Source organism: Ornithodoros turicata, chromosome 4, assembly GCF_037126465.1.
Source record: "Ornithodoros turicata isolate Travis chromosome 4, ASM3712646v1, whole genome shotgun sequence".
In the NCBI taxonomy this organism is placed as follows: domain Eukaryota; kingdom Metazoa; phylum Arthropoda; class Arachnida; order Ixodida; family Argasidae; genus Ornithodoros; species Ornithodoros turicata.
Window position 1 is genome coordinate 65,119,111 of NC_088204.1, and position 25,599 is coordinate 65,144,709.

A 25,599-nucleotide genomic window follows, 5' to 3' on the forward strand; every position below is an offset into this window, starting at 1 on the left:
TCAACTGTCCCTTCGTCGTGTGACGCTGATCCAGTTTCTGGTTCGCCTATCCGATTCGCCATCGTTGCTTTGGTATTGGTCGCCTGAAGTGGACGCTATGTGATCAAGTGTCCCTTCGTCGTGCGACGCTGATCCAGTTTCTGGTTCGCCGTCCGATTCGCCGTCGTTGTTTTCGTCTTGGTCGCCAGAAGCGAACGCTTCGTCATCAACTGTCCCTTCGTTGTGCGACGCTGATACAGTTTCTGGTTCGCCGTCCGATTCGCCGTCGTTGTTTTCGTCTTGGTCGCCTGAAGTGGACGTTTGGTGATCAACTGTACCTTCGTCGTGCGACGCTAAACCAGTTTCTGGTTCGCCGTCCGATTCGCCGTCATTGTTTTCGTCTTGGTCGCCTGAAGTGGATGCTTGGTGATCAACTGTCCCTTCGTCGTGCGACGCTGATCCAGTTTCTGGTTCGCCGTCCGATTCGCCGTCGTTGTTTTCGTCTTGGTCGCCTGAAGCGAACGCTTCGTCATCAACTGTCCCTTCGTTGTGCGACGCTGATACAGTTTCTGGTTCGCCGTCCGATTCGCCGTCGTTGTTTTCGTCTTGGTCGCCTGAAGTGGACGCTTGGTGATCAACTGTACCTTCGTCGTGCGACGCTAAACCAGTTTCTGGTTCGCCGTCCGATCGCCGTCATTGTTTTCGTCTTGGTCGCCTGAAGTGGATGCTTGGTGATCAACTGTGCCTTCGTCGTGCGACGCTGAACCAGTTTCTGGTTTGCCGTCCGATTCGCAGTCGTTGTTTTCGTCTTCGTCGCCTGAAGTGGACGCTATGTGATCAAGTGTCCCTTCGTCGTGCGACGCTGATCCAGTTTCTGGTTTGCCGTCCGATTCGTCGTCGTTCTTTTCGTCCTGGTCGCCTGAAGTGGACGCTTTGTGATCAACTGTCCCTTCGTCGTGTGACGCTGATCCAGTTTCTGGTTCGCCGTCCGATTCGCCGTCCGATTCGCCGTCCGATTCGCCGTCGTTGTTTTCGTCTTGGTCGCCTGAAGTGGACGCTTTGTGATCAACTGTGTCTTCGTCGTGCGACGCTGAACCAGTTTCTGGTTTGCCGTCCGATTCGCCGTCGTTGTTTTCGTCCTGGTCGCCTGAAGTGGACGCTTTGTGATCAACTGTCCCTTCGTCGTGTGACGCTGATCCAGTTTCTGGTTCGCCGTCCGATTCGCCGTCGTTGTTTTCGTCCTGGTCGCCTGAAGTGGACGCTTTGTGATCAACTGTGCCTTCGTCGTGCGACGCTGAACCAGTTTCTGGTTCGCCGTCCGATTCGGAGTCGTTGTTTTCGTCTTCGTCGCCTGAAGTGGACGCTATGTGATCAAGTGTCCCTTCGTCGTGCGACGCTGATCCAGTTTCTCGTTCGCCGTCCGATTCGCCGTCGTTGTTTTCGTCTTGGTCGCCTGAAGTGGACGCTTTGTGATCAACTGTGCCTTCGTCGTGCGACGCTAATACAGTTTCTGGTTCGCCGTCCGATTCGTCGTCGTTGTTTTCGTCCTGGTCGCCTGAAGTGGACGCTTTGTGATCAACTGTCTTCTCGTCGTGCGACGCTGATCCAGTTTCTGATTCGGCGTACAGACGCGTGGCTTCTGGTAGTGTGTTGTTGCCATTTCGTTGCTCGCCGGGTGTCCTTGTTTGTGGCCGTCCGAGCCGTAAATGTGATAATCCTAAGGGACGATAAACCTGGTTGGTTGATTGGATTTTTTCAGCCCTTAAACGTCATATCGAGAATACCTAAGCTTGGGTTCTCGGCATTCGCGGTCACCCGTCTCGTAGACGCGCTCCGCTGCTATGCTCGGCTGCTATGCGGGAAAGCTGGCTTTCATTTGGAAATTGCGCTTATGCCAATTAACAGCGAAAGGGAATAATATTTTTAAGATGACATCGTCTAACACGGAACAACACCATGTAAAGAACCCCTGGAAACATAAAAGGCGCTAACAGGGTATAAATCTAGTGCACCCAGGCCAAATGGATTTTAATGCATTCCGCCTATGAGGATTTCGTCCATTTTACCGCAGGGCCCATGTTTAAAGTATGATTTTTCGACAAAGAAAGTCAAATTATGTAAACTTCATCTCCTATTTTGAGTGAGTACGTCCTCCAGGCCAGATGCCAACCGCCGCACGACTTGTAGGTGTGAACCCTAATGCACCCAGGGCCTTCAAGGATGCGACCTAGACACGACTGCCCGCCTAGGCGCTCCACGGGCCCAGTATTATCGTAATACGCATCCGCTAAGACTCTACGGCCGGTCCGAAGGAGTCCGAAAGGCTAAGGGGCATTCTTTGCGGATCTCCAAAAGGGCTTACAGAATAGACAACTATGCACCATGGACTGTTTTATATAAAAACAGTGATGGTTTTACATTTTATATCGTTTTGATATTAAACTATACAACTTGATAAAATTGTCCATGACACCCATCAGAGTGAGGGGCGGGTTCACATCCGGGCTTGGGGGGGGGGGGGGGGGGGCGTAGTTTCATTGTCGAAGCACGCTATTGGGGAATAGCGTGCTATGCGGTGAAAAGCGAATCTTTGGGCTTGTTGGTATAGCGCTTCCCCGCCTCGCTATGCGGTGAACTTCATTTCTAGGAGTGCAGGTTTCCGGGGGGTGTTCCGGAATTCTGTTCACGGGCGATGTTCACATGGCGAAGACACGTTATCTCCAGAAAGATTAGTACGCGGATTTGAAAGGAGACCAAGGGCATCTCTACATTAACGTAGGCGCAGAAGAGAAATAATGTTATTATCCGTTTTATTCATTATCCAATAACGAGTGCATTACGTTCTGGAACTTCTTAATATTTGCGGATGACGTCGGGATACACTCTTAAGAGGGCATACCAGCCCTCCGTCCCAATGTATACCTGTGGAACTTGTTTTATGCTTATTCTCGGTAACCACCGCGCAGATTTTAACGCGGGTGGTTTCACTACAAAGAGGAAGACAAGATGAATTGAATAACGCGTATACATTTCTGATACGTGTCGTATGTATTTTAGCGCGACGTCACGAATGTGAAAAAAATACATTTTTTCTCGTCCCTCTTTGAACAGGTCTTTATTAAACTTCGATAGCCATTTCGAAAAAAAAAAAAAAACTCGTATTTACTTTCTCTCGAAATATTTCAGGAATCGATAGACACCAAATTTATATGTCTAACACTTTTCGTTTTTATAAAAAAGCACGAAATATGAGTACACATACACACCGACTGAAAGCCCATTGGACCATGTCACTCTGCGTCGCCATCTGGTGACGCACAGGAAAAAACCGCGCGGACCGTATCCATCTGCCGAGCTAGCGGTGCGCATGCACAGCATAGTGCTGGCTGGTATGGGTGGCGCGGGGGTGTGGATGACAAGCTGGTTCCTGCATCCTCTTTCTCTCTCTCTCTTCTCATTACTTTCATGGCCCACTGACTTAGGGCATGGCCTTGGACACCAGTACAAAGGTTGCTTAGCTGCTCGTAAAGGGATTATCCTCTGAACCTGCATAGTCGTGGCCTGTGTAATACAAAGAGAAAGCACACTGAGACCAACAACCTACCAGCTCCGGTGGCGCAGCGGTAACGCGCGCTTGCGGTAGTGCGCTTGGAGACTGGGAGGTCCGCGGTTCGAATCCGCGGGCCGGCTGTGCCGTCTGGGGTTTTTCCTGGGTTTCCCTCAGATGTGTAATAGGCGTATGCCGGCACAGTTCCCCTGAAGTCGGACCATGGACGCAGCTATCCTCCCACCGAGCGGATTCCGCTCGGTCTTCCACTTCACCCTTCCCTCTCCTCCTCTCCACCACCTTTCCCTTCCCGAGAAACATGCCGCCTAATCAGGCAGGCAGACCTCTCGGGTTCCTCCCAACGACACTCCTCCTCCCCCTCCTCCTCGAGACCAACAACCCGCTTCTTTCTCTCTCTCTCTCTCTCTCTCTCTCTGCGCACGGTGCGCGCATAGAAGAGCGAGACGACTTTATTAGCTTCACGTGAAAACGTCAATTTGCCCGGTTTTGCCGGTTCGAGTTTGTGCGGACTCAGTCAACTGTTTGAACTGCCTCGTATTGAAATCTCTCGTATTTCCGGTTAATGCAAGCCGGGATGACTCAGACATGTACAGAATACCGCAAAAAAAGTATTTGAAATAAGATACAGAGATAAGCGAAAATGTATTTGAAATACAGTACGAATTACTTACGAATAAAAGTATTTAGAGTAAAATACTAAATACTTGAAAAAGTAATTAAGATACTCACAAGATACTTTCGTACTTGGCATAAAGAACAGACACCACGATAGCCTTTATAGCCGTTATTCTCTGTTTCGGCAACGCATTCGAAATAGGGCCTCAGACAAGGCAAAGGAAGTAGAGGCGCAGCCTTCGTGTGGGGCTCCATCCTGAGATGTGATCATGCGCGCAGCCAACAGTAACTGAAAACAACCCTTAGAAATCGTCTCCCTATATGGTACCTTCCAAAGCTGAAGGAGGTCAGCACTCAGGTCAATGGCATATCCCAAAAGCAGGTCCGGAATTCACCGAATTCCAGCAGCGGTTAGACCATCGACCTGAGAGCCACTTCTTGCATGGAAACCGGCCAGAGGTACAAGTCCCGCTTTGTTTCTGGGTCACAGGAGGGTTGTAGGGGATCCCATTCCACACATGAGTATAGAACATACAGGAGGATTAACATGCGTCCTGCTACTCCGTACACGCACAGAGAACAAAAATTGTGAGGTCATCTCTTGACTGCCCTACCCTGACCTGTCATCGGTAGGATGAGGAGAAGGGAAACGTCAGGGCACTTCGGAAAAAAATCCTCACGAGACTATGACCCAGAATAATGAAAGTAATCGAAATACTCAGTAGAAAATACTTTAAAAATTATTTAAATTAGATTACAAGATACATTTCTTGAAAAGTAATTAGCAAGATACAAAATACTGAAAAAGTATTTAAATTACTGTATTTCAAATACAATACTCAAGGTACGTACATGTCTGCGGGGATGTACAGTCATTCTTTACAGTAACATTCAACAGCGCTGTGCTGTAATGTTCGTAATGCTGAAAAAATGCTAGAAATTCTACCGTCGCCTCCCATAATAATAATTCGCCGTTTCCTTTTCTTTTCGCTAAGAGTGTAAGCCTCAGTCAGTTCCAAACTTCTGAAGTTTTCGGGAGGACCTCGATATTCCCGGTTGCGAAATCCACGATCTCGAAATTCGCAGGCTATAAGAAAAAATATGATCCCTGGTTGTGTGGACGGAAAAAATGGTCCCGCAAGCACCTGCGCTGCCAAAAATACAGGGGCGTACTTGCAGATAGCCGATGAAGCACATCACAGCCGACCAAGTGTTACCATTCGCTCTCCTGATTTGAAATTCCATTCAATGGGCAACATAAAATCGATATAATTCGCTGCACTAGTTCGCTAGTGATATCGTCCTCTAGATCAGCGTTTCCCAAACTTTTGGCGGTGACGGACCCCCGGAAGCGATGAGAACCAATTCACGCCCCCCCCCCCCCCCCCCACACACACACACAAATATACCGGGATACGCGCTGTGTACACTGCATTGCAGACCGCGTTTAATATGCGCGACAGGGTATAACAAGGAACGAAATTACATTTGTGCAAGCATAAATATGCATAAACAGCATAAACGTGCATTGCAGGACTTTTCTATCAGAAATTAGAAGCTAGCCGTTGAAGCATGCTTGTAGCAATTTTGGAAGTTCTGGGTGTTTGGAAATCGGGCAGCATGTACGAGCGCGTGTTTGTGGGGACGAAAATCCTCACTGAAATGTGAGAGACGGTCGCGGACCCCCACGGACACTCTCGCAGACCCCCAGGGGTCCGCGGACCACACTTTGGGAAACACTGCTCTAGATGCTAGTATTTTTCTACAGTTGGCCAGACACGGGTTTTACAGTTGTCCCCTGCATCTTTTCTGTGCCGATGTTTATGTGCAATGAAAGCTGCGCACCCATTTATTCATTGTTTCATGGCCCGTACAACTCTGCTTCTGCTGAAGATACGGTTAATCGACATCGAAAGTATGAGAGAACAACTGCAAAGTGTGTGTCTGACCTACAATAGGAAAATACGATACAGGAGATACGATATGCGATATTGGAGCACCACCCAGTGAGCGTCATCCAAAGATGTCATTTATTCATTTGACTGATTTATTTGTCAAAAATGTTTATTATTTGACATCAATTATTACTTGAAAAAGGGTTGGGGATTAGGGATGAAAGACATGTATGGCATGCTTAGTCACTATATGTGTCAGAGCCGGAAAGCCTATCAAGTTGCCGAACGGGCTAGGGTGAACAAGGCGGCCCTTGAACCGCTTTTGGGTGCGAAAAAGTGGATTAGCATGAGGAATGTGTTTACGAGCAAGCGGAGTACATGAGATAAACGTGCCTTAGGATAACGGCATTTACAACTGCAACACGTTGGTTAGTTTATTATTAGGTTAGTACAAGTTCAGTGTTTGCATTTTCATGCTCAGGTTAGTCTAAGTGCGCTTTGGCAGTTTCCCGCGCACAACTGTGCATTTTATAGCCAGATAACATTTATTTCCAGTTTATTTGTCACCGGGGATTTCGATCACGTTATTTTGAGGTACACCCAATTTTTCGATACCGGTTCCCTGGATTTTTCATCTTTCGACACTCCTTGCTGGTTGCGCGTGGGATGACCCAAAACCGTTACCCGTCTGTCTTTGCCAGTCTTGGGTAGTAACTAAGTTACTTTTAACTTGTAACTGTAGCTAGTTACTTTTGGGGGTAACTAGTTACACTTCTAGAAAAGTAGCTTTTAACTGTAGCTGGTTACTAGTTCTGTGAATGTAACTGCAAAATGTAACTAGTTACTTGAATAAATGTTGTAGTTCGCTTTTTTCTTTACCTTACCGTACCCTACTTCCCCCTAACAGTGCCTTCCTTCCTTCTGTCGGTAATCGGTATGTGCCCTGTGCTCTTGACCAAGCACGGAATTCCAGCTTTGCGAAAAGAAATCAGTTGAAGATATAGTTACCCTCAAGGGTCGGAGTGAGTCATATATTAGTAATGGTGTCACTGCCCTGGCACGGGGTCCTGCCTCCTCTGGATATGAACAAGGGAAGGATTATGCACAAGGAGAAACTTTCCGGTCAGCTCACGTGCGCACCGACCCGTGCAATAGCTAATCCTGCCCTGGTTGCTGCTATCATTGCTATGAAGTTCCGTGGGTGCGCTATGAAGCAATCTTCGAGTTTTTATCATGGAAGGATGAAAATAATTTAATTGTAAAGTACAAGATGTGGAATAAGACGTTCTCGGCAAACAGGACATCAACTTCAAACCTGAAAAAGCATCATGAGGCGATTTCCTTATCCTTGTGTATGTCTCTCTCTATACGCTACGAAACGCGTGCGTGTCACCATGCTGTTCTTTTTCACCGCGATGCGCCAGGTCGCGTACACATGTCATATTTTTCCCTGTGGGAGAGCCGCATATTGACTTATACAGCTTTTGGTTAAGTGCAATAATACCTTTATCGCACTTAAGTAAATGTAAATAATTGTATGTTTTTAACAATTGTATCACCGTTTCATGGTCATTTTTATAAAAAGTAACTGTAATATGTAACTAAGTTACTTTCTCTCAGTCACTGTAACTGTAACTAGTACTTGACCAAGAAAGTAACTAGAACTGTAACTCAGTTACTTTTTGGAAGTAACTTACCCAAGACTGGTCTTTGCACGGCACACAAAGGGAGGCCTACTGACGAAGATAAGGAAAAGCTCCGGGTCACCGGGGATTCTCCGCTGAACTAGTGACTCAACGCTGAACGAAAGGTTTGGTGTAATGTGAAGTACCCTGTGAAAACCAAGGAGTGTCTAAAAATATAGTACTGAAGTGTACGGGTAATAATCAGCGCGTTATGAGACGGAATTTGTGCTCCGAGACCTTCTCGCAAGTCAAGTTCCTTTCGTTTTATCTTGTTCATTTATACTAGGGGTGTTCAAGTCAAACTGGGACTTTCTGTCTCCTTAGTGTACAAATGGCTCGCCCTATGCTTCTTTTTCGTCATTTTCACATGGGACAGGCCTCCGCGTTCACCACGTGGTAGTTCAAAGTTTGTGCAAAACAGAAGACACGTGCTGGACAAGATGGCGGACAACGAGATGAACGCGCACATCGAACAGCGAATTGTCATGAAGTTTCTCGTGAATGAAGGCGTAAAGTCATCTGAAATCCACAGACGATTTCAGGCTCAGTATCGCCACGATACACTTAGCCGCAGCAAAGCGTTTGAGTGGTGCAAACGGTTCCGAGACGGCCGTACATCAGTGCAGGACGATCCCGGCCGAGGCGGCTCAGTGCCCAGTGTCAGAGTTCCTGAGAACATCCAACTTGTGGAGCGCCTGATCCTCAAAGACCGACGGATAACATGTCTCGAACTGGCTCGAAAGACGGACCTTTCTGTGGGAACGTTGAACACTATCATTCATGAACACCTCCAGTTTCGGAAGGTTAGTGCCCGTTGGGTCCCGAGTCAGCTCTCCATGTTTGACCGGCAGAGAAGACTGGAAATCTCCCAAGAGCTAAGGTACCGTTTCGACACTGAAGGACAGCCGTTCCATGATCGAATCATCACGTGCGAAACGTGGGTGCACCATTTCATTCCTGAGTCTAAACGCGCATCAAAACAGTGGAAGCATCCGCCAAGCTCGCCAGCTCCCAAGAAGTTCCGAAGCACCCCGTCTGCGGATAAGGTCATGGCCACGGTTTTCTGGGACAAGGCTGGCGTTGTTCATGTTGATTTTCTGCCCAGTGGTACCACCAACAATAGTGCATATTACTGCCAGGTTCTCAGGGGTGTGCATAAGGCGCTGAAGCAAAAGCGGCCGGGCCTCACCAAAGGAGTCGTCCTCCTACAGAACAATGCACGCCCGCATACCGCGCATCTCACGACACGCACCTTACAGGAACTTGGCTGGGAGTTGCTGCCACATCCCGCTTACAGTCCAGACCTCGCCCCCAGCGATTTCCATCTCTTTGGGCCACTGAAGGCGTTCCTTGGGTTGCGCCACTTCACCTGCGACGACGAGGTCAAGAATGTGGTCCGATCATGGCTGCTACGCGCCGGTAAGGATTTCTACGCTGCTGGCATCCAAGCCTTCGTGAAACGCTGCGACAAGTGCATTAGTGCAGCTGGAGATTACGTTGAAAATGAAACTAATTTCTCGCCCGTAAGTTCATTTTACTTTTGCGAAAAAGAAAAAGTCCCGGTTTGTCTTGAACACCCCTCGTACATAAAGACGAAGTTAAAGGAGTTTTAGGAGCTTCCTTCTTCTCATTTTCTTTTTTTTGTTTGTTTGAATAGTTGTTGCCAAATGCAATGCATTTATTTAGGCTGATTGAGTGTAAGTATTAAGCCTATCAAAAGGCCGAAAATCATAACGCCGAAATATCAGAAGGCAGAAAGCCAAAATGCCGAAAAATCATAACGCCGAACTATCAGAAGGCCGAAAGTCAAAAGACCGAAAAATCATAACGCCGGACTGTCAGAAGGCCGAAAATCAGAAGGCTGAAAATGGAAAGGCCAAAGAGAGACAGGGTGAACACCCCAGTGAATGACCATCACGAATGGGATGGGATGGTATAGATTATGAAAAAGTTTTGTGGCTCTTGTATTAGAAATCAAATAACTGGAATGCATAGCATTTGGTGCTCGGAAATAGACTAGCCAGAGAAGACAAAAAAGCCATAATCTGCAACATGTGTACTACGAAAAGAAAGTGCATGGTGGCATGCCACTGAATGAACTGGAGGGAGATGTTGTTTCTCTACATTTGTGAGTTCCCGAACGTGATTTGAACAAGTAACCGTCTGAATCGCTTGCTATACAAAAATAAGCTTGCATAGGATCTCTATGACAAGATCTGAAAATACGGTTCATCAACATACAAAGTATTAGAGAACACCTACAACATCATTGTCTGACCAACAACAGCAAAATAAACTATATATGAAAGTACTAGTATTCCGGTTGAGTTGGGAACTACGTCCGACGACATCCACGTTCAGCGAGCGTGAAGTCAGAGCCTCAGGATAGTGAGCATATGCCTTTCATTTCTTTGGCATGAATACAGAAGGTAATTTGTCATTGTGCTCAGTATTCTGTAGTACTTCCCTTTATAAAAGAACGCCGCCACCATTTTTCCAACATATGTGCCAGAAATACGTAGAAGGTAGCAGGACCTTGGAAAATCACCAGTGATGAATCACCTCGTGTCATAGTCAACATTTATTTGTTGTTGGAGAACCGCTTCCTAATCTTGCCGCGTTGTCTGTACTCAGCAAACTAAAATAGAGAGAGAGGAACAGAAAGAACAGATGTAATCCGCACAATGCAAGCGGTGCAGCGGGTGTAACCGCATTTATGTTCCTCGTTCAATGGTTTTACTATTCATTAATAAACGTTAATTTAAAAAATCCCGTCTCCCAATTTAAACAAATAATGTGGACGAATGATAGCACTTGATCGGGGGATCCGGACAAAACGTCCCCGGACGAAATGTCCCGAGACAAAGTGTCCCCGGCTGCCGTCCCTCACTGCAAAATGAAAGTTCCTGTTATTCGCCTCGAGATCGAACAGTGTCGCCACAGTGCGGCTGCTCATTGAACTGCCCTTAGTGGGGATGCGCTGCTTCAGCCGGTGCTTGCGCTGTGGTCATAATGCTCGAAAACGTGCATGTCTGTCCGCTTGAGTTTTTCAAATCGCTTCAAAGTGAGTGAAAATGACTTCGTGGATACCTTTTTCAACTTTTCTAGTTCCCTGCACAAGCGTGCTTAGGAAGGAAGAAAACTACAGAACGTGCATGTTCCAGCATACGGATTCCACTCGGCCTTTGTTATATTTGTCGTGGTTCTGTGTGTCGAACAAAATATACCGAAGACTAAGGTCAATGTTGTAACTGGTTTTTAATCATGTAACAATGTCACAGTTATTTATGGAATGGTTTCTGTGCTAGCAATTTCATTTTACTTCGTAATGCCCAGTTATATCCTACGCGCGCTAAAACACGTTGTATCGAATGTATGAATATATCGAACGCGTGGAATATATGCATGATATGGGTGTTTTTAAATGTGTGAATTTCTAGCTTTCATCTCATTTTATCTGACCGTATTGACTTTTGTCTTTCACATACGTAATCATTGGAACACACGCACTCAAGGTAAAAATGATATCACCATCCCCGAACGTTCATTGTAAAACAGGTGTGTTTTGTGGGGTATGAGGCACGTGTGCAACGGCATGTTTCAGAATGTACCTGCCGCTGGAACCAAAAACTTAGTTTTTATGTAGTTCATACCTGACCAGTATATAGTACCCCATACAAAGTTAAGTCCACCCACACAGGTGTGGTCATCTCGTAACATATTTTAGCACCGTTTAACCAATGCCTGCAAAGAAGACGAATCAACCTCGAACCTCTTTCAGACTCGCACGACGGGAATCACCACCGCTGTTATACGACGCAAAAATTAGAGCGAAGGGCTTCAATACTTATTGGGCTATTCTGCCCTTACGTTGTGTTCTTGCACACTTTTACATTTAGGTTGCCAAGACCAATGTAGACAGGGATTTTTGGGTTTCTTTTTTTTTTTTTTCGATCCTTGTCTTGATCTAAGATAGAAAGGTAGAGGGAAACACAGCTATACGAACGACGAATAAATATCCGAGTGAGAGCAGGCAAAGATAAAAACAAAATCTCGCTTGCAACAAAGGAATGGCATGGCAGTGTTTCCCTTCGAACGCACAAAGGAGATTCTCTTTTCACAATTTCGCGTCTTCAACGTTTCGCGACTTCAACGTTTCGCAGTGCAGCACTTATTGTCAAATTTCACATTTTATCAGCGTTCTAAGTAGCGCATTTCAGCACATCTGCAATATGTGAAGCACTGACAGCGACATTTCATCCAGAAACACTGCCATACCCGCGTAGACAAGCCTGCGCCTGCTGCGCCGGATGATGCCGTATCCCCACTAGAGCTCCGCCGCAGCGCCACCTACAGTTCGATCTCGAGGCCGTTGCTGGCTTCCGTGACAATATATATTTGTTTTCATGCTGTCCCGTGGAGATTGTGCGTCCTGGGCCGACTTCTCTCAAGAGCATTTAATTGCCGTTGCAGAGCCGTTGCTAACTTTCATGACAATAAATGGTTGTTTTCTACCTAGACCTTCTTTTCGGTCCCTCAACGGAACTAACCTTGTCCTGCGGCATGCTGCCCGTTGGAGATTGTGCATCCTGGGCTGACTTCTCTCAAGGGGATTTAATTGCCTCACTTATCTTTTCCTTGCTTCATTGCCTCCCAGTTCTGTGGAATGCTGCTCCGTGGCCCGAGAAGTTGGTCTAGGAGTCAAGATGTCCCATTCTTCAGCTTTTTCCACAACCGAATTACACGTTTTCGAGTTTGGATTGAATTAACTGAGACCTCAGCGTCCAACACGACGAAATCTCGACGAAATCACGAGGAAAAAATTTACGCTTCATGAGTTCTTTTACAAAAAAACAAAAAAAATAAAAACACACAAATTGATTTTTCCACATGAAATATAAAAAGGTCGAACTGCAGTTTCCTACACTGAAACAACAACATGTTTTGTTGTCAAGTGACAATTATTATTATTATTTTACTCTATGTCCTTTTATTATTTGTCGCATCGTTCTTCTTGGTGCCCAGGGGAAAAAAAGAAATAGTCTCTGTTTGAAATATTGCGACTCCCGCTGCGAGGCCCCTCCGTTCGACCTTGGCTGGTTTCGTGTGTGTCGACCCAAAGCCTTTATCCTCCCCCCCCCCCCCATATCCGCGTTTCTTTGTATGGCTTGATAAGATTAGATTCACTAAATAGGAGGACCAGCCAAAACAGAGAGGAAGGTCCCTGTCACTGGGGGTTCTCCACTGACGTCATTTTTCGGGGCTCCTGTAATGTGAAAGGAAAAGATGGGAAAACAGGGGGGAAAGGAGTCTGTAAAATATATTAGTGAAGTTTTCGGGTAATAATAAGTGTGTTAATAATCATGTTACGTGTGTAATAATAAGCAGTGTAATTTGCGACAGAAATTTTGTAAAGTATTTTGCACCAACGCCTTGAAAATGAATTCGGATATCTGGTAATACTTACTTACCAGAAATATATATCCTAAAATGTCATTTTTGCATGAATACTAGAGGTATTATCAAGGTAAATTGCGTGTAGGCGGGTGCAGGATTAAAATACTGTTTCGAGCACTAGATTTTCCAGATCGGCATTGTAAGGGCGGTGTGCAGGCAATGTTTATAGTAGGGATGTGCCAACCGAATCTGCGAATCCGAATCTCAGTGGCCAAAACGACGAATCGAATCTTTCGAATCCACCAACCACGTTTGTTCGTTTCTTTTCCAAATTGGCGCCCCCGGAGTCCGCCGAAAGCCTCATTGACCGACGGGTCTTTTCTTGTTTGTTTGTTTACATTGCTCTGGACTGAAAGAGTTCAGGCAGGAACTGTTACATTACAAGTTTAAAAGTAACCTGGCTTCGCTTTTGATTGTTGCTTAGCTTTATGGGAATAATTCGCACTTGAGAATTTATGCAATTCTTGTAGTCGACGAACAACATGTTAAATAAATAACGTTTAAGAAGAACTATATGGGTATATTTCCTCCTGAATATGAAGCATTATTTAATTTGTTTCTCATTAAACAAAGGTATCATATTCTGCTTCAAAACATTTTTCACTAGAAGTTTTTTTTTTTTTTCTGGCTTTTTAAACTCTTTTACAAGAAAGGATTCGAAAGATTCGTGATTCGTAAGATTCGTGGATTCGTAGAACCTTCCTTGGATTCGGATTGGGATTCGGATTCGAAAAATTTTGGATTCGTCCTGTCTTTAGTTTATAGCCTAATATACAGCCGCTAGTACATCCAGTTGAGAACCTCCGAGATACCGACATCGCGGGAGAGCTTTGATAGCATATGAAGTAACTTTTCCGTTGTCATCTCCTGATTTCTTTAATTGGCAATCGACTAGCGCTCAGACTCAGTGCTGGCAGCCTTCGTTTATAATACCAACTGTATCGCCCATATTCCCATCCATACTATCCGAGCACATTTGTACGTCGGCATATAGTAAGTATGCACCAGTACAACAATACAAAGAGCAACTAAAGAATTCCCTAATCAGTCAGTACAGACGCCAGTGACTTGTGAAAACAATAAATACAGCATAAATATATAGCAACAAAATAAAAATAGCAAAGTAGTCATACAGCAACAGGAGACAAGCAGAAAGACGTGAGTGTCCCGAATCGGACTGCGGACCTTTCGTCTCAAAGTCCAACACTTCACCTCTCGACAAACAGCGCTTTTTTTTTTTCACCTTTTATTAACAAATACACACAAGTACAAACAGCGCAGGGGAGCGTGCCGCCTTAAACTCGCGACCTCAACCGTGCACAATGGGGATTATTTCGGAGTCGGAGGCGAACTGTGTGATAAGGTACGGCGAGCGTGGCGCCATCTAGGGTCGGGAAAATCGTGAATTGGAGTTGCTCCCCGTCTGGTATGGCCTCTAAAGCTACAGGAGGGTACGAAATGTTGTACTGCTTGGGACAAAAGGTTACAGAACATGGCACTGGCGCAAATCTTCAACGGACCGGTGGTGGTGTTGATGGTGAAAGGGCTTGCCGTTGTCGGCCTCACGTATGTGGGCAACGTCACGACTGACGCCCTGGGGAATGTGCGTCCTGGGCCGACTTCTAAGGGAACTGTGCCAACATATGTCTGAAAGCGTCTGAGGAAAACCCAGGAGAAACCCCAGACAGCACAGCCGGCACCGGGATTCGAACCCGGGTGCCTGCCAACGGACCGGTCCCTTGCTAGCTGACAGGAAGAGGTCGAATAACAAACGGGTAACCGGCTACTCTGTCCATCTCTCAGTGTGTGTGTCCGATCCTGTTTGCTGATAGGGTGTCGCTCCAATGGAGAAATGCGACGTCCCGGTGCCCCATAACTTTTGTCCTAAGCTGTACAATCACCATCCTGCTGTTTTCTACCCTCCTGACTTACTCCGTGTTGACGCAGACAACGATGCCACCAAGTAGGTGTGGACGCAGTGAAGCGAGCCGTGCCAGTACACTCCTCCCCCGATTACTGTCAGCAGCAGGACCAGAGTTCCGAACGTCGCTCCCAGTATGAGGCCCAGTTCGCTTCCGTTGCCTTCCGTTTGCCGAGTAAGGAGCACTTGGTCCTGATGCCGCCTCAGCTTTTCGAAGTAGGCCCGGATCATGGATTTCAGCCCCTGGTAGTAGGACCCGTTCGTAAAGTGGCCCTGGCTCTTGAGGTAGATTTGGTCGACCACTTTGTCAGGAAACACGCCGGACATGGCTGACCCAACCACCGTGTATGACTGTGACTGCAAAGATAGTAGTTCGGTTTTAACGACTACACATACAAGTGCGTTTCTTGCATGCAAGGAGTGCAGTGTTTTGTGCTGGTTTTTGCTCGTGGGCGTTGTTGTTTGGCACGCAGCCTTGATAAGTGTGCGACAAGTATAGGGTTTGTTGTACAACGGTAGTTTTAGGAAACAAAACCGGTGCGCCTTGAACGAGAGTCTGTATACTGGCGATGATTTTCGAGAAAAATACGTAACAAAAATCTTCCAATTGAAATGTGAGAAAAATTAAAAAAGAAAAACAGCCAGCTGGTGGGCATTCGTACCATAAGAGTAGGAACCTTGAGATTGAGGAACACGGAGAGGACGATACGACATGAAGCATCAAGACCAGTGTCGTGTCGTCATTTTCGTGGCCCTCACGCTCAAGGTTCCTATTCTAGTAGAAATTTTACTTGGTAGGACAGGATGTTAAGGCAGAACAGAAACCTCTCTCAAATATTTTTCACTTTGGGAGCATCTTGAGGAGGGATACGATATCGAGTGACATCAAGCGTTTCTCAATATTTTTTCTCAAAAAAAGAAAAAGAAGAAAAAGATCACCCTGACGCTTTGCGCCGTGAAACGGGGAGGAGAAGGAGGAGGGATAACGTCACCACCGACGACACTGTGGTATTGTGGTGAGCTACGAAGATATTCTAACTCACCATACTGGCACCCCGATCAAGGTCAGCGCATTTCTTTTTTGTCTTGACAGCAATGCCTCCACGTAGGCAGTACCCCATTTTTCGCTTTCGGAAATGGGGAACAGTTGTGTAACAGACGTTATTCTTAACAAATCACAGGATGGTACGACAACGACGTCAGAGCAACTCGGACGGCTGGTTCCGTGCTTCGCCACAGATGCACTCAGCCGCATTTGTGGCACATTTTATAATCAAATCCTGCAATGATTATGAATCTGTGGAATGAATTACGAGCGTGGTGCATTTTCTTTTACTACGTAGGTTACCCGCTTGGTATATAAAAAAATAGCGATTGAGTTGGCTTCTGTCTGCCTTTAAAGGAGCAGTGAAGGTCACTCCATAAATTTTTGGTTTCCGCTGCGACGGATTGCACTTCATACAACATTTGTTCTTCCACAGAAAGTAGGATGGTTGCTGTGTGCAAAGCCTGCGGGACGTGTTTACTCTGTATGCTCTCTAGGGTCCCTTTCATCCTTTCCGGGATCCTGTAAAAGAATGAGTGAGGTCTACGACATTCCGTGACGCAGCGGGTCCTGATGGGATTGCGTGCTGACCCTAGCAGATGAATTGACTGGGTCCTCTCTGGGGTAAACTCTGGGTTTTCTCTCGTCGCTGAACGGACGGGCTGACGCCCCGAGAGTGAGAACCTTGGTTCCCACAACCTCTAGTGTTGATTCGACGAATTTTACAATCCCGGTTATGTCGTCGTGCCACGCATACCGTCTCTCGCACCGCACCTCATCCACGTCTGCAGAGTTACATGCCATTTTGTTCTTCCTCAAGCACATTGCATCCGCCGCTATCAGCAGCAGGGTGATATACTGCGACTCCAAGGCAGCTCTCCAATGTATAGCGAACATGGGTATTCGTGGATCACTTGCGCCTGTGGTAGTGGACATACTGGAGGAACTAAGCCGTCTTGAGATCAGCGGGCACTCTATCTACTTCCAGTGGGTTCCTGCACACTGCGGCATCCGCGGCAATGAAGAGGCTGACGAGGCTGCAGCAGCTGCGTATCATTCCCGATCAAGCGTGCGGATTACCCTCCCCAAAGGCGACAGGCGAACCTTCCTAAATGATGTGGTGAGGCCTCTTGCACATGCGTAATGGTCTCGGGACGTTCCATCAAGAGTTCTGATGCGTGAAATGGACCCTGACTTTGGCTTCACCATGCCTTCTCGTATGCCTCGCCATTTTGCGTCGCTGATACACAGGCTTCGTCTTGGGGTTGCATTCACCCACCATTTCAAGCATCTGATCGGCCGCTCCGACTCGATGCTCTGCTCTCGCTGTGCTGTTTTGGCGGATACAAAGCATGTGCTCCTCGACTGCCATCTTTACACCTCCCAAAGAGCAGCTCTACAGTGTCGCCTGCAGTCGATCACGGCCGCACCATTCACATTGGCAACCATTCTCGGCCCTTGGTCTAACCAGATTGACGATCGCCAAGCTCTTGAGTATTTCAAGATTTTTCTCCGTGACATTGGTCTCCTCTCTACCCTATGATCTGCCTGCGCACCTGTGCGCTGTGTTTTTGTGTGTTGTGGTTTTGCCTACCATTCTGATGTCTTAATGACTCCACTGACTACCGACCCTATTTAGCATCGTTCATTCCTCATCATCAGGACACATCTCATCCCGCCCCATTGTGCCTTGGGGTAGTGAGCCGCACCTTACGTGGCGAATTTCCCCATTCATTATCATTAACTTATTTGTTGTTGTAGTTGTTCGGCGAATTTTAGAAAGTGAGTCACTGCCAGGGCGATGACGTCACGAGAGCCACTCCAGGGCATTTTCACACAGCAAGAGTAGACTCTCTCGGCTGTCGAGTTGCTCGAGTCCTATAAACGAACACAACCTAACACTAACACCACCCAGAAACAAAGACTGGTCGCTTAACGTATATGTCAACGTATCGAGGGAGAAAGAGGAAGCATAAGTACATTTTGCTTATCTATAAGTGGCGTTGGGGGGGGGGAATATGTTTATTGAGAAAAAAAAAACAAGGAAAGGTTAGTCAGGCAAAGGCCGACTTGCTATTCCTTTCGTAAAGAGGAACGGAAAAGGAAGGGGGACGAAAAGATAGGAAGAAAACGAAAAAAGGAAAGAAGGCGGCATGAAAGAAAACGAAAAAAAACGAAAGAAAGAAAGCGAAAGTGGCGTTGGCCTGCAGTACGTCCCAGTGCGTGTATGCCAAATGAAGCCTGGTCATTAATGGGACCTGCCTCTTACAACCAAGCTCCTCTGCACTCTCCGCAAGCTTCTCTGCACTCTTACAACCAAGGGGGGGGGGGGGGGGGGGTGTCGAGGTAGCTTGCCGTTGTTGGCCGCACTCAACCAAGCTTCACCACGCGGCACGCTGTGCGCCAACCATTGCCAGGAATGATAGGGTTAACACTTCTGATTCGAAGAGCGAGGGGGACGTACGCCTTTTTGTGTCAATTTGGATATACGATAGTTGACACAAAAAATAGCGTACGCCTCACTCTCTCCTCGAATCAGAAGCGATAACCCTATCATCCGTGGCAGTCGTTTGGCGCAGAGCGTGCTGTGCGGTGAAGTTCTGTTTTTAGAATGCACAGAGTGAGGCCTCTGTCACTCTCGATTTGCGGAAAGCGCAGGGCGTACGCCTTTTTGTGACAATTAACATTTCTACATAAGTGTCACAAAAAGGCGTACGCCTCCCGTTTTCAACAAATCAGGGGAGAGAACGACGTCATTCGGGGCGATGGTTGGCTAGGAGCGTGCTATGTGGTGAAGTTCATTTACGTGAGGCCGACAACGGCAAGCCCTTTCACCATCACCACCACCACCATCATTTCTAAGAGTGGGAGCTCCGCCTACTTTTAATGCGTCAGCATTAGAAGCGGCGTTTCGACGAAAAGTGTCGGTGTCGATCCGTGGTGAAAACGTGGAAAGGGAAGTACGCTACATGAGAGAGGAGGAGGGCAGTGGCGAAGTAGGTCACGCAGCGGCAGCGGTTTTGGCGGCGCGTCAGATACGTGGGCGAGTTTGAACTTGCAGGTTTGCAAGGCGCGTATGGGCTGAATTCAAGTACACAATGGAGTGTGAACCAAGTACGAGTGCCGGGCCAAGTAGGCGCCAAAAGAAGACGAATTTTGAGCGAAGGCGATCAGCTGCCCAAACTGAGGAACAACGCAAGCAACGTCAGGCAGCGGATGCCGCCAAAAGCGGGCGAACGAGACGGAGGAAGAGCGAAAGCAGCGTTTCAAAATACGCGCCGTCGGCGTGGAAGAAGGCTTGTGTCGCCGTTGTGGCTGTGTAGTTAGTAACAGTTAGTGATAGTTAGGGGTGGATACAGATGGATAGGGGTGGATAGTGGTAGTGGGTGGGTCGGCTGAATGCTAACGCATTTCCGCCGCATTAATTACATTAATCGTCTTTCAGTTTTGAGCTTTCTGGCCAATCACCAGCTAAAATACAGTGCGCTTTTAATCCCAGGCTATCCAAAGTATATATCACCTCTATTCACTGTGTGCCGACATTTTCAGGAAACTGGATTGGATTGGATTGAACATGATATTCCCTGACGACCTACCAACATGATGGATTTTGCAGCCACGTGTATCGACTCCATGTGGGCGGAGAGGGGCATGTCTGGAAGACGCAGAACAGCAGAAGTGCTTGCTAGCAGAACTGATTGGCCGGCAGAACCGCTTGTTTGAACAGACTGCCGGTATTATTCGTATTTTAACTATGAAACGTAGCAAGATTGAATCAAGAACGGGCAAAGGTAGAGTCACTAAATATGTCACGCTTCAGAGTATCGATACTGAGGCAAAAGGGCGAGCTGGAGCCGCCATCTTGTTTCCTTTTGACCTCCAGCGCCATCCATGAAGAGCTCGAAGGGTTCTCTTCTTCCTCCGTCGAACTTCATCTTCATATATTTCTGCTGCCGAAGTAGAGGTGGGGCTGGAGGTCAAACGGAAACAACATAGCGGCTCCAACTCGCCCTTTTGCCTCAGTGGCGATACTCTGGAGCCTAGCATATTTATTGACTCTAGGCAAAGGTATGTATATGAATAAAAGTAGAGATGGGACAAATTCAAAACTTTTCGAATGCGAATCTAAATTCGAATCCAAGGAAGGTTCTACGACTCCACGAATCTTACGAATCTAGAATATTTCGAATCCTTTCTTTAAAAAGCGTTTTAAAAAGCCAGAAGAAATACACGTCTAGTGAAAAATGTTCTGAAGCGGGATATGATACCTTTGTTTAATGAAAAATGAAACAGTTCTGTATTGTGTGTTATTTCCCCAGTCTCAGGGTTCGTAATGAAGGAAATACCCGCCGGTCAATGAGGCTTTCGGTGGACTCCAGAAGCGCCGATTTGAAAAAAAGACAAGAAGAAGAACAACAAACGTGGTTGGTGGATTCGAAAGATTCGGTTCGTCGTTTTGGGCACTGGGATTCGGTTTCGCGAACCTCGAATCCCTGCCTAGGATTCGCGGATTCGTTTGGCACATCCCTAAATAAAAGTATGTCATAAAACGCAAATTTTCGGGCATCCGTAGCGTTTTTCTAGCGTTTGTCCGTAGCGTTTGAATAAAATTGGAGTAGTTTGTGAAAGAAATTTGTCATGAAATCCTCGCTTCTCCGTTCCAAGCTACGTCGCCATTTTCGGGAATATTTTGATGTCATGGCGGCCCACATAGGAAACTAGTAGCCAATGAAAAACGCTCAATTTGATTGACGGTCGAGCCTCTTTTTAGGCCCCTCCCAATCGCCAGACTCCCTTTGACATACATGGCACTGGTACACTCTAAAAGCAGAACTTCACCGCATAGCACGCTGTGAGCCAAACATTGCCGCGAATGATATTGTTATCGCTTCTGATTACTGATACAAGTGATGTGGGGTTGCGGGCCTCACACTAGTGAAGCCAAAATCTTCATTCTATTTTTTTCTTAAAACCAATCCAAACCATCGCCTTTGACCGTGTAGCACCCAGACCATTACATTCCAATTCCATTCCGCCTGCGAAAAAAATGTCTAATTCCATTCCCATTCCATTCCCATTCCATTCCCCGGACAGTTCCCGCCATTCCATTCCAATTCCCCGGGCTCTGATAAATCTGGAATGATTCCGGAATCATTCCAAACCCGGAGTGGCGACTCCGCAACCCTGCATCACATCACGTAGACACATCATCTCAACCAGCGTTCACTGTCACACACTTACTTCGTTGTGTCTTCTTGAGATACGTAAGACGATAATAACATCATCGTCGCAGTGGCCCAAGCTCCATTCGTTGCGGAGAGTCTTCGCAAATCTGGGCACCGCTTGCAATATGGTCTCGCTGCAAAATTAACACCCAAGTTATAGTTAGGGTTCCGGCTTTTCTTTTCGTCGTTTCTTTTTTGACGACGGACTGGATGCATAAAATTTGTAGGAAAAGTTGCGGCTGTGAAGCGACATACTCATAGAAAGAATGAGAAACTGCCTCGCAAAACGCTTACTGCTACGCGGTAGATCTTGCAGACCATGACGTCCCATGTTACTGTCTGCGTTCCAAAAACTAGAACCCTTTCAAGAAGCAAAGAAGAAATAGACAACGCTGGGAACTGAGTTACCAACAACCTATGAAAACTGTGAACATCGCCATGTGTCGTGTGTCTAGTTGCTGTGTCCCGTATTTTTTTTCTCTCTCTCTCTGTGGCAACTTGCCGCCCGTCTCGGCAGGCAGACCGCACTCTCTTTCTTATTCTTTTTTTTTATTTCTTTAGATAAACGATACCCCCCCCCCCCTTTCAAGAAGACAATTCCTTCATCATTTATGTTCCCTGTGTACTTTGAGTTAAGAAGAGGGTTGTTTGTTTGTTTGTTTGTTCTCCTATCTTTCGTAGCTAACCTTTTTCTTTCTTTCTTTTTTTTTCACCCACAAACGCGTTTTGGAGTAGCCAATTCTGACTGGGTCGGGACTAACCTCTCCATATTTTTCTTTCTTTTTCCAATCCAATCCAAGAGGGGAAAGTATGATTCACTTTCTTGTGGGTTAGTTTTCTTACTGCCATCTGTTAGTAGTGTTGGTACCTGTGTCATTCCTGTCATGTCTCCCCCCTGTAACAGCCCTTACTAGGACTAACAGTACTGGAAATAAATAAATAAAATAAATAAATAAAAAGGAAATGCTTAACCGCTGGACTTTTTCCAACGGACTTGGGAGGTATTCGAAGTGACCTCAAGATGTCTTCATGTCCCTCACTAGATATACGCTGCCCTATTAAGTGACCCAAATGTCCAGAGACATGGACGGGTGTTATCCGTACCATATGGCTGCTTCGCGTATTGTCAAGTGAAAGATGTTGCACTGGGGAAACAGTCACCCTTCCTTGTCACATATAGGGACTTGGAACCTGCTGTGCCGGGCAAGCTCGGCACAAAACGAAACGAACCGCGAATCAGGGAATGGCTTTCCTTGTTGAGTTTCTCGGCTACTGGAACTCACAAACGCGGGGTTTTTGAAAATTTTTTCCCTAATTATAATTTAAAAGCTCGGATCGAAATTCTGATTTTACGTACAAAGCCATTATAACGTTGTACCAAAACGTTAGCTCTGGGCAGCACGGCCCGCTAGAATATATGAAACAGAAACTTGTTGAAATATTTCTTTTCGTAATATTGAACGCGCATAATCTGTTACCTTGATTCGTTCAATGATCTGTTACCGTTACACTTTATTTGTGGCACGTAATGATGGCTTGCTCTGGTGGAACACGATATAGAGGGTGCTTATTGTCTTTATAGAATTTTTATTGAAAAAAACTATAAGAACAGCATAGATGTCGTTTTTCTAGATGAGTTCTACGGCCAGGCCTCTCGACCTCTCGAAGAAAGTTTGTTTGTTTGTAATGAAAAAAAAAACGAGGAGAAATTGAACTTGTCTCCCGACTTGTTCTGCTACTCCTAACATAAAGTACTCCAAGTACAAGTGATGTCAGATACTTGATACTTTACTTGAAGTACAATTTTGAGGTCCTTTACCCATGACTGGTCGACATTGACGCTATAGACCGTTTACAGCAGCCATTTGCTTCATGCGCTAATAGATGGCGCCACAGTAGCCCTGCCATTGCTTGCCTTCTGCGAGTGCCTGCGTGCTTTGCCTATGTGAGTGCTTCAGACCTTTTTTAGCCGCTGTGCTACAGTTCTGTGCAAAATCTGGAAGAGCAGAGGGTTCCGTGATTGTGTGTAGAAACTGTGACAGAGACGTGATCGTGTGGGACGAAGCAGTTTGTCAATTTCACGAGCCGTCGCTATACAAAGACTGCCCGTGTTTGAGGCCTTTCGCAATACATGGGTTCCCACAAGGAGAGAAAAACAAGCTGATCCGACAGCGGTGGATATCGAATCGAGGAGCGATTTCAAACCGGTAAAGGCGAAGGTAAGCAATGCAGCCCTGAGCCCTCATAGTGGCGCAGCATTTCTGTGTGGGCCCCAAACTCCGCTGTAGACGTTGGCTGCTGTTTGTAAGAATAAACTTCCTCCATAGTAGCGGGGGTCACGTTCCTTGCAGTTGAACGGTTCTATGTACATGCCTTGTCAGTACAGGAAGTACTCGTGAGCCTCTTGTTTGTCGCCTCTACAACCTTGATGAGCAGTGTACAAATATGACTGCGCCTGCTGCTCAAACCCGCTTTACATGTGCATGTTGCCGCCAAAGTGGGCCCGAAGCGAGTCTCTGGACTATACGTTCTGCTCACTGTTTGTGACGACACGATGTCCGTCTTTAGAATGCACACACCATCGTTGCATGGCTTTTTGATCATGTAGCTGTATACGTCTGAAATCAAAATAAAAGAATGCTGCTCCATAACGAAAACATAACAGCCCTTACATGCATATCTTCCTCTATCTATCTATCTACCACAACTCTTGCGATAAAAAGCAAGAAATAACTATCTTGCAATATTAGAGAGTTTTAGTGTACCGTACTCTATCGCCTTTGCGTACGTAAGAGATACCGTTGGTGCTTCTGCGCACGCGCAAACCATAAAGAGAGCTTCGCGCTGTGCGCAGAACCACAACGCTATCCCTTACGTCCGCAAAGCCCATAGCGTACGATGCACTAAAACTCGCTATTACATTATGAAGGTATCCACAAATTAACGTATGCGCAACAAAAGAAGACAAAAAAAAGGCCGAAATGTGTAGTAACTCGAGTGTAGTGGGACCGATCATGTGGGACATACGAGGACAGAAATATCACTCTAAATCAAGCAAATCAACTTACATTACATAAAAAAGCGCACTCACCTGACCGTTGAAGCTTCGACCAAAGCCTCGTGTCATCCTTACATCCGGAATTCATTGCACAAAGTTTAAAATCTGGGAAAGCTCTCTGGGTTGCACCGCAATACTACGTGCGCCGTGCCAACAGACAGCCGAAAGAGAAGGCAAGCAGTGGCGCGCAAGGTCACGTGCGCTAAGATGGCGGCGCCCAGACAGCTCTGCTGTAAACGGTCATGCGGTGGTACTTCATGGTGCTGCAGTATAATTTCTCTTTTCTCCGGCGGAGTAACTCTGTTAGCCGGCTGACGGACTACATTTCGTGTCGTTCTTAGGCTGAACACAACATGACATTCTCGGGTCAACATTAACAAGCCCACGCCACAACCTCTGGTGCCACGAAGACTTCCGGTCCTTCCGCGACTAAAGACGCTCGAAAGCAGCCGCCATGCAGAAATATATCTTTCGCTTTCCTGATCTGTTGGAAACGGGAGGCGTACGCGTTTTCGTGATAATTTGAATTGCCACAAAAAGGCGTATACGACCCTCCCTCTCCTCAAATCAGAAGCGATAACTGTATCAATCGGCACGGTGGTTGGCGCAGAGCGAGTTTGCTGTGAAACGGGATGTCGTTTCGGCACCAAACCGTAAGCGGTGAAAAAGGCGTGTATATAAAGTACTCGAATTTACACGTTTTCGTGCGACGGCAATGACTACGTCTCTGACGCTTCTCACAGGGTTGTACATACTTGTCAGATGTTTTTAGATTCTCCACGAGGGCGACACCCAGAGTGGCCCCACTTAGTCTCCTCGTCCTTTCACAGCTGGAACACATGCAGACGGTCTCTTTGCGGATACGTTCGATGAGCCGATCCAGGGCAACCGCTGCATTCGTATTCGTATGACTTAAAATGTGCTTTCAAATAATCGTCAGAGTTACACTCACTTTCGTTTGCGCACAGTATCCTATCGGGATCGCACACCAGAGAAAGATTGGGATGTTTGCAGTGATCCGCATATTCGTCCACCGTCCACAGCCACGCGGGGACGTTGTCGCTGCTCGGGCATTTTCCTCCTGCAGCGATGATCCAGAGGATCGCGATGGGAAACAGGTTCCACACAGTGCACGACGCGACTTTCTCCAT

At 46.7% G+C, this 25,599-nt stretch overlaps 1 protein-coding gene across 1 annotated transcript; it reads right to left on the minus strand.

Annotated features, from left to right (window-relative positions):
* Window positions 1–25,599, minus strand: LOC135392527 (uncharacterized protein DDB_G0290685-like). The gene is made up of 6 exons (XM_064623234.1): window positions 25,401–25,599; window positions 25,204–25,339; window positions 21,407–21,524; window positions 15,132–15,477; window positions 671–1,696; window positions 1–593 (listed from the first exon to the last, which is right to left on the minus strand). Exons 1-6 carry the CDS (start codon window positions 25,597–25,599, stop codon window positions 1–3), a joined length of 2,418 nt encoding a protein of 805 aa, XP_064479304.1.